General features: G+C 37.6%; 1 protein-coding gene across 1 annotated transcript; it reads right to left on the bottom strand.

The window, feature by feature from the left end:
- Positions 1–823: 823 nt before the first annotated feature.
- pnp4a (purine nucleoside phosphorylase 4a) lies at positions 824–9,385 on the bottom strand. Its single transcript, XM_047348212.1, has 7 exons — positions 9,284–9,385; positions 8,311–8,474; positions 7,741–7,844; positions 5,798–5,973; positions 5,481–5,671; positions 1,426–1,505; positions 824–1,250 (listed from the first exon to the last, which is right to left on the bottom strand). Exons 1-7 carry the CDS (start codon positions 9,304–9,306, stop codon positions 1,098–1,100), a joined length of 891 nt encoding a protein of 296 aa, XP_047204168.1. The 5' UTR covers positions 9,307–9,385; the 3' UTR covers positions 824–1,097.
- Between the last annotated feature and the right edge of the window lie 1,072 nt (positions 9,386–10,457).

The raw sequence follows: 10,457 nt of genomic DNA, 5'->3' as shown, positions 1-10,457 counted from the left end.
TACTCCTCTACCGTGGGCTTTAGTTGAACGCTCAGAAATGTTTTTTCAAACAAAGAATTCTGGAACCAGGCCTGATCAACCTTTTCAGACTGTGGTTGTAATAAATGTTTCTTTTCTAAATGTAAAGCTTTGCTTTGTTGTCTTTATTTGACGGAAGCTGTTTGAAACTGTGTTTAAGCCTTTAAAAGATTTTCCTAAATGGGTATTCTTTGCTACTTTGCAACCTATTTTTTTCACCAAAAAACTGTATTAACTGAAAGTTAATAGAGTTTTTATATAGCATTGTTAAGTAGCTTGTAGATTAAGCTATTTTTTTCCCTTTGTCTTAGTTAATCAGTATTGAGTAGGGCTTAGTAGATTCAAAGCAGATTTGATCATTGGTTCATATTAACCTTGATGGATTTTCAATGGATTATCAGACTGCAGATTCACATTTCTATCTTAATAAAATCAACACAGTCTACCTTAACTTTGGTTTGATTTTTCTATCCAAACTCAGTTAAATTGTTTACCTTGGAAAGATAATAGATCCTTTATCCTTCATCCTTTATAGATGTGCTTTCCAAAGCTACATCTATGGTCATTCTGACAAAAATCAAACAACTTTGAAGTAAAAAAAAATATAAACCTAAAGAATTTCATGCATATCTGGAATTATGCAGTCTGTAATAAGGGAGCAGTGCATCATTGCTGGAGTTGTTTAAAAACAAACAGGAGGAATAGAGAATGCACTTATCAGGATGCCCAAAAGAGGGCAGCAATGAGTAAACTCAGCAGAAATCAGCAGGATTGGTAGAATATTATGATCAGGTCCAGACATGACTGGCATACTTCACAACATAAACTTTATTGACTCAAGGACAGTGTACAAAACATTTATCAAAGTTGTTTCAATAAAGCACCATTAAACACAGTTATTGTTCTATATTTTTTGTTGTTTATATCAACTATCATAGATGAATAATCTCATTTAGATTGATGAACAACAGGTAGCCACCATAGTGACATAAATAAGGTTTTCAATTTAGCAAAGATAAAAAAAAAACACACACACGTTGGTAATAAAAATATAACAAGAAAAAGCTGTCTTTGTTAGTTCAGGAAGCATTATTTGTGTTTTCATTGTTATTGATCTCCATCCTGCTGATCAGTTCAGTCACCAGCTGCTGCACAGTGTGAGAGCGCAACCGACCAACTTCCAGGACGCCCTCATGGTTCACGCTTTCAGAGTCCTCGTAGCTCTTTACCACCTGCCACAGATAAAAGTTAACCATGTAATCAGCCAACCAAGCGATGAACGACCCACAAACCAATCGCTAAATTGCTATATTCTTCATTAGCTTCAAACTTATCAAATAAAGTTTCAATCTAACATCATGCAGCATTGTGATTGGTCACAATCAGTATTACTGATAGTTATTATACCTTATTTGTGATCAGAGAAAGACCAAAGACTCTTAGACCACAGTGAGTTGCCACAACGACCTCAGGTGCTGTACTCATACCTGAAAATAGTGGTACATTAAAGGGGTATGTCAGACTGCAGCTACTGATAAATAACAAAATCCACAATGGCGCAATTCCTTTTAACCCTCTGCCTCAGTTAGCCTAACTGTACTATACTCCTGAACTCAGTGAAGTCACAAATTATTTATTCTCCTTTTCTTCTGTGAAGCTACACAATTAGGCTCATAAAGAGTTAACTCAACAAAATGCAACTGACTTGATTCTCAACCATGTGGGTGTTTAAATAATAATGGTGCTTTATTATTATTAATATTATTATTTAATATTGATTGAATGTGTATACAGGTCCTTCTCAAAATATTAGCATATTGTGATAAAGTTCATTATTTTCCATAATGTCATGATGAAAATTTAACATTCATATATTTTAGATTCATTGCACACTAACTGAAATATTTCAGGTCTTTTATTGTCTTAATACGGATGATTGTGGCATACAGCTCATGAAAACCCAAAATTCCTATCTCACAAAATTAGCATATTTCATCCGACCAATAAAAGAAAAGTATTTTTAATACAAAAAACGTCAACCTTCAAATAATCATGTACAGTTATGCACTCAATACTTGGTCGGGAATCCTTTTGCAGAAATGACTGCTTCAATGCGGCGTGGCATGGAGGCAATCAGCCTGTGGCACTGCTGAGGTCTTATGGAGGCCCAGGATGCTTCGATAGCGGCCTTTAGCTCATCCAGAGTGTTGGGTCTTGAGTCTCTCAATGTTCTCTTCACAATATCCCACAGATTCTCTATGGGGTTCAGGTTAGGAAAGTTGGCAGGCCAATTGAGCACATTGATACCATGGTCAGTAAACCATTTACCAGTGGTTTTGGCACTGTGAGCAGGTGCCAGGTCGTGCTGAAAAATGAAATCTTCATCTCCATAAAGCTTTTCAGCAGATGGAAGCATGAAGTGCTCCAAAATCTCCTGATAGCTAGCTGCATTGACCCTGCCCTTCATAAAACACAGTGGACCAACACCAGCAGCTGACACGGCACCCCAGACCATCACTGACTGTGGGTACTTGACACTGGACTTCTGGCATTTTGGCATTTCCTTCTCCCCAGTCTTCCTCCAGACTCAGGCCCAGGTCAGGGGCTTCTGCCGCTGTTTCTGGTTCAAAAGTGGCTTGACCTGGGGAATGCGGCACCTGTAGCCCATTTCCTGCACACGCCTGTGCACGGTGGCTCTGGATGTTTCTACTCCAGACTCAGTCCACTGCTTCCGCAGGTCCCCCAAGGTCTGGAATCGGCCCTTCTCCACAATCTTCCTCAGGGTCCGGTCACCTCTTCTCGTTGTGCAGCGTTTTCTGCCACACCTTTTCCTTCCCACAGACTTCCCACTGAGGTGCCTTGATACAGCACTCTGGGAACATCCCATTTGTTCAGAAATTTCTTTCTGTGTCTTACCCTCTTGCTTGAGGGTGTCAATAGTGGCCTTCTGGACAGCAATCAGGTCGGCAGTCTTACCCATGATTGGGGTTTTGAGTGATGAACCAGGCTGGGAGTTTTAAAGGCCTCAGGAATCTTTTGCAGGTGTTTAGAGTTAACTCGTTGATTCAGATGATTAGGTTCATAACTCGTTTAGAGACCCTTTTAATGATATGCTAATTTTGTGAGATAGGAGTTTTGGGTTTTCATGAGCTGTATGCCAAAATCATCCGTATTAAGACAATAAAAGACCTGAAATATTTCAGTTAGTGTGCAATGAATCTAAAATATATGAATGTTACATTTTCATCATGACATTATGGAAAATAATGAACTTTATCACAATATGCTAATATTTTGAGATGGACCTGTAATGTTCCAGAAACATCAGTTGTCCTGTTTATGTCCTGCATATTGCTCAGCTGACAGCCCACTCTGTGACAAGCCTATTTGTATTTTAACATGTTTAAAGGGTTATTGTATTTGATTACTTCAGCACAGATATTAATGCAAGTTGTGAATAGTTGTTTTAAAGGCCTAAGGGAAGGCTAAGGAGGTCAAGCAGGAGGTATTTTAAGGCCAAACAAAAAAAAAAAGAGTTGTATTTAGGAGCTGTGCTTGTAAAAAACAGAAATTTCAGTATTTAACTTACTGCCACTTTTAAATGTCACAACAACCATTATAATTTCTAGTTCAATGTATTGTGATGCATTACATTTGACAATGATTATAATCTATCTTTAACATAAAAAAATAGTCTGGTTTGGAACCACGCACAGTAGTTGTTTATAAAGTATATTCTATATGGTGATATTGTTTGAAAATACAGGGGTTGCACAATGCAACTGAAACACCTGTCATTTTAGTGTGGGAGGTTTCATGGCTAAATTGGACCAGCCTGGTAGCCAGTCTTCATTGATTGCACATTGCACCAGTAAGAGCAGAGTGTGAAGGTTCAATTAGCAGGGTAAGAGCACAGTTTTGCTCAAAACATTGAAATGCACACAACATTATGGGTGACATACCAGAGTTCAAAAGAGGACAAATTGTTGGTGCACGTCTTTCTGGCACATCTATGACCAAGACAGCAAGTCTTTGTGATGTATCAAGAGCCACGGTATCCAGGGTAATGTCAGCATACCACCAAGAAGGACGAACCACATCCAACAGGATTAACTGTGGATGCAAGAGGAAGCTGTCTGAAAGGGATGTTCGGGTGCTAACCCGGATTGTATCCAAAAAACATAAAACCACGGCTGCCCAAATCACGGCAGAATTAAATGTGCACCTCAACTCTCCTGTTTCCACCAGAACTGTCCATCAGGAGCTCCACAAGGTCAATATACACGGCCGGGCTGCAATAGCCAAACCTTTGGTCACTCTTGCCAATGTCAAATGTTGGTTTCAATGGTGCAAGGAGCGCAAATCTTGGGCTGTGGACAATGTGAAACATGTATTGTTCTCTGATGAGTCCACCTTTACTGTTTTCCCCACATCCGGGAGAGTTACGGTGTGGAGAAGCCCCAAAGAAGCGTACCACCCAGGCTGTTGCATGCCCAGAGTGAAGCATGGGGGTGGATCAGTGATGGTTTGGGCTGCCATATCATGGCATTCCCTTGGCCCAATACTTATTCTAGATGGGCGCGTCACTGCCAAGGACTACCGAACCATTCTTGAGGACCATGTGCATCCAATGGTTCAAACATTGTATCCTGAAGGTGGTGCCGTGTATCAGGATGACAATGCACCAATACACACAGCAAGACTGGTGAAAGATTGGTTTGATGAACATGATAGTGAAGTTGAACATCTCCCATGGCCTGCACAGTCACTAGATCTAAATATTATTGAGTCACTTTGGGGTGTTTTGGAGGAGCGAGTCAGGGAACGTTTTCCTCCACCAGTATCACGTAGTGACCTGGCCACATTGTCCAACCCCTGTATGTTTATATGCTTGTGATTAATACGATGCGAGCAGTTGATCAATTTTTTAGCGAACAGAGTAGATTATTTACAATATTATCATTACAGTAAGTTCTCTTAGCACACTAACTGAATTTTGGATCATAAACAAACATTTAAATATGATAGAAGATGTGTCTATGTATTGAACTGATTCACATATGTCGACTTGTTGACACATCAACTTCAGCTGTTGTACAATGTAGGTGTATGCCAATTTACCATCGACTTGACATGCACAATGGAATAGAATAAAACAATTTGAAAATTTTGTTTTTTGACAAAAAATAATTAATAATAATAATAATTTTTACTGCAATTTAGTCCTCTTGGTGCATCACCCGGCAAAAATGCAGCTGCATAGCATGCCAAACTAAGCATTAGGATGAGTGCCACTAAAGATATATTAACTGAGAAAATTATTTACATTCATGTGAGAATTTTCCACTGAACAGGAATAAAGTTGGTACACAAACTCCAGCACGAGCGCCCAAAAGTTAAGGTTAGAGGGGGAATGGCCAAAATGGGATTCTATACATTTCTAGTGTCTTAGCATATCATACCGACTGCGTCCACTCCCAGTCGATGCAACAGTTTGGCCTCAGCAATGGTTTCAAAGTTGGGCCCACCCACCATGGCATAAACACCTTCCTGCACAAGGCCAGCAACACCCATCTGCTTGGCAATCTCCATCATGAGGCTACGCAACCCTTTGTCATAGCAACCTGACATAGCTGGGAAGCGTGGCCCAAACCTGTAAACAACAATTTTTTGGCATCATTGACAGGTGAAGCGAAACCAGGAAAATCAGAAATTCACCACTGCGAAAACTGTAAAATACTATCACAAGAACCATGCATGTGAAGGGAAATATAATTACTTGTCATCATTGGGCCCACACAGTGGGTTCAGACCAACCAACCCAGGGAAATTTATGTGGTCTTTGATGATCATGATGTCACCAGGCTGCAGGACATCAGCCAATGAGCCGGCAGCATTTGTCACTATCAGTGTCTCCACTCCCATCAGCTTGAAGACCCGAATGGGAAAGGTTGTCTGATGGAGAGACAGTTCAGTATCTATATTATAAAGATGCTTATTTGGATTTAAATCTAAAAAATTATCCTTTTGTCCTGTGCAAAGGTTCATAGCTTCTGGAACTTGTTTTACATTGGGCATGGTCTGGGCATGTGAGAAACTGGGTGAGACAACCTAAAGTACACAACAAGCCTAATATAATCTGATAAAATGGAAGGTGTATCATAGTAAGCATGAAGGTGCAACCCTCATGTTACACGAATGAAGATGTTTTGTTCAAGGTACAGTGTTTTTCCTCTTTACTAAACATTTTGCATGTTGGAAAAAATGTTTGTCTCTCAGACCAGAAGACTTTCTTTCACGTGTTTGTTGTGTTGACTACATTGCTTGTAGAAAACTCCAAGAGAGATGTTTGCTAATCATTTATTAGAGCAAATTCCTTGTTTGTATGTACAAACTTGGCAATAAAGCTGATTCTGATTCTGATTCTGATTAGGTGACTTTTGTATTGGATTGTATTCAGTGGCCTTTACTGTGAACAATACTGAATATAAATGCATGCCACCACTATCAATTGTTATTTAAAAAAAGTTTTACAATTATACACTAATTTGTGTTGGCTTGTCATATCAAATTCTAAAGAAATACATAGAAGTTCGTAGTTGTACCCTGAAGAAATTTGAAAAAGTTCAAGGATATGAATTATTTTGACATTTGCTGTACAAACCAGAAACTGAGAAAACGATAGATATGTAATATTTATTTTGGGCATGCCTGCTTTCTAACATCCACAAATTAACTTCCCAGAGATCTGCACTGGTTTGTCAGGTGATGCAGAATTTGAACTTAAAAAGCTAAAACTCTCAGGCTGTCTCCTGACAGTCACACAACCATGTTTCATGACTAACATTTAAGGATACACCGGGTATTTTTTTTCACTTTTTAGAGAAGGTTTTCGTTTTGAATTTTTGAAAAGAGCTTTTCACAGAGCGCCATCTAAAGGAGAGTCAGGCAGTTTCAGTGTGCCACACAGAAGAGAGCACGTTTGTGTGTAAATGTGTGTTCTACTGAAGGAAACAAAGGCAGCATTGAACAGTCTACTAAAAGACCGCATGTGACCAGACCCAGGCATGACAATCTCTCACACACACACATCCATGCGACTACAGGTTAGGTCTTATCCTGCTGATTATTATGCAAGTGTCGCTCCAGGGTTGCGTGACTGAAATTTTTTAACTGTGTGTATGAGTGTAGTTTAGGTTTGTGGTATTTATTGTTGCAACAGAAGCATGTTCTTTTTACTCCGTGTGTTTGTGTGATACGTTGTTTTCTCCGAGTATAAATAAATAGGGTTGACAGTGATGTAGGTTCCCTGGTCAATGTTTAACTGTTCATGAGCTGGCATGCCTTCAGGATTACCACTATTCTTCTTTGTTTATGTTTTCTTATGGTTTCATTTTCTACCAATTTCTTCACACATTTACTCACACAAGATATGAAAAACACACATGGATGAATTAGGTTTTCCAAACCCAAAATCACAAGACACATTCAAGTAACATTTCTCTGTTATAATGAATACAAGCTGTTTGATTCACATTTTAACACAGAGTTGATATACCCACAGACCATTTAGGAATTAAAATCTCTGTAATCCTCTACGTTGTATTTTAACATTTTGTTTTGCCTAATTGCATATCCAACTTTGGTTGTTTTTATGTGTCCTGTAAACAAATTTGACATTTGGAATAACAATTAGTACACTTTAAATATGTGAGTACCTACCTTAAGGAGTGAATGTCCCTCGTACATGTGAAATCGCCCCTGCATGCAAACACATGACTTCCCCTTCAGCTCCCCAAAAATCAGGCGCCCTGCATGACCCTGCACTGCAACACAAACATTAGGAAAACATTAATTTTCTTGCTTTGCTTTTACAATTTCACAGACCAAGATTGCTTATATTATCAATCAGATAGCAGGTGAAGTTAGAGATATTTCCAACGGGCTGGCTATGATTTTGCAGGGCTGATGCATAAAAAATGTGTCTAATGTAAAACTACAAACAGACCAATACTTTAAAACTAAAATAGGTCAACAAATTAAACAGTTCATACTTTAAATATCATACTTTAATTCAGGCTTCTTAACAGGTACTTAAATTTAGGAATTAAAGTATTTTTACTATTACATATTTGTCTGTAGGCCCTATAATGGGATGTGCAAAGTGAAATATAAAACAAGTGATTATACACTCTAACTTTAAAATACAGTAATAGTGATATGTATCAATTTGTAATTATCATCTGTATTTTTATAGCTATATGTTTATAAAAGCATGTATTTTTAAATTACCTGTGCTTTGAGGAAAGCCTGGTATGTCAGAGTAATCAAATGAGTCTTGACATTTAAGTGTGTCAGCAAGCATTCCCAGTCCAGAACCGCAAATGATCGCCACCAGGGGGCGATGCTTTGTGTGAGACATCAGCCAATCGGCTGTGTTCTGGTATTCATCATGACTGCCAGGAAAAACATGGACAACACAATCTTTACTAAATAAATAGCACAAAATTACTCACAAAAATTTTATATTTTCAGTTGTAATGTTATGACCACAGAAGCATCATCATGATGTGTGGTAGCATCTTTTGAAAGCTTCATGTCTGCTTAAACTTCTTGAGTTTTAAAACATTCTGGATAAACTTGATATTATCCAGTCAATTTCAGAGAAGTTAAAATCTATATATATATATTTTACATTGGATTTACACCCCTATAAATTACTGTAAAATGAAACATAAACAAATGTTGATTGTAGATGGTTTGGAAAATTTGAAGCCAGCAAAAATCTTGAATCGTTTTCTATGGTTTATAAAACACCAACAAGTAAAGCTTTTTTTTTTTTTTTTGGTAACTTGCCAGAAATAAATGAGCAGTTCATTCATTACATATTACAAGTACAGGCTTATTTATGTATGTTATTCATTTTGCAACATTTAAGCATCGGTTGAACTTGGTTAGTATTTTATAGTGAGTTTAATCTCTTTACACAGTGAATTATTGACTTTGTTAAGAAATGTTACCAAAGTGTGGTTGAAGTCAAGAACCAATAGAGTGGATGTCAGGTGAAGAAGAACAAAAGCAATATATCACCAATATGTTTAACATTTGTGTTTTTTATCTGTTAAAATAAAACAGACTTTTTGAACACCTGAAAATGGCACAAAGTTAAAAATAATATTAACAAGACTAAAAAGCTTTCTAAATATTTAACAGTAACATCACATACTAAACCATTTATGTAATCTTGTAAAGTTTTTTTTCTTACCCAATCTGTTCTTTGCTGTGCATGACGAATAAATAATGATGACTAGTACTGTTTCCAGATGTATGTATGGGTTTGTGTTGTGTGATAGATGAGTAGACAGTGTGGCCGGCGGATGCTGATCAGCCTACATATTTGCTGATCACATGCTTCTGATTGGCTTACAACTTGCCCATTCATCAGAAGCAGCCAATGGCATTACAGTTATAGAGTACAAACTCAGTTGTGTGGATTCTTAACATTTTTCCTTTTTTTTTGGTGTGACATAACATGTAGGGATTTTGTAAGTTTTTTCTCCCAGTTTTCAAACTCTCAGAGCACATACCCGGAGCCAGACCTATTCTAAGTGTGTTTACAGATAGACGGGAAAATAAGGCTTTTTGCACATTTTTGTAAAAGTGAAAAAAGTTAACTGACTTACCCTATAATAAAAATAATAATAATATTAATAACTATACAAGTTATGCATCAGTAAGCATCCTTAAATTAATTAAAGCGCCATTACACAGGATGAGGACCCCTCTAGACCCTGTATGACCTCTATGACCTTCTGGAATGCTACAAATTTGTGAAACTGCCCCCATTTTAAAGCCAAACGGTATACTCATTTGCTTTTACCCCTCACCAATAATTTTTTTTATGGTATCCTTACCACATATGCCTGCAAAGACAAGCTTTGGGCCATTACCTGTCATTACTTGCACCAGGATTCAGCTACATGTTAGAAGATCACAGCATAGTATGATGCTCTCATCACCAATATGGCTTCCTGTCTGGCCAGGGTGGCATTGCCTTCTGGGCGCCTTGAGGTAAAAAAGAAAAGAAAATCTGATCTGTCATTTGCTACATGAACAATTTTTCATTTTGCTCATTTGTATGTCCAGTCAATGAGAATGAGCATCCTTGGTAAAAGCATGCATTGGCTGATGCTACTGAAGTTAGTATATGATTTAAAGCTTATGATTCTAAATTAATTTAAAGGACTATTCTGTCTTCCTTAAAATATTACTTATTTAGACTGCTCAGACATTAAGTAGATTATTTTGCAATGAACAAAAGTTTATTAAAGCCTTGTCATGAATGAAACCTTCATCAGCAGCAAAACATATACTTTTCAGTGTTATTTTGGCATAGACCTACCTTATATTGAGCATACAAACATGAAAAGCACAAACTA

The sequence above is a fragment of the Girardinichthys multiradiatus genome, chromosome 20, assembly GCF_021462225.1.
Source record: "Girardinichthys multiradiatus isolate DD_20200921_A chromosome 20, DD_fGirMul_XY1, whole genome shotgun sequence".
Taxonomy (NCBI): Eukaryota; Metazoa; Chordata; class Actinopteri; order Cyprinodontiformes; family Goodeidae; genus Girardinichthys; species Girardinichthys multiradiatus.
The sequence above is the reverse complement of the archived record's forward strand: the minus strand, read 5'-3'. Positions and strand labels throughout refer to the sequence as shown.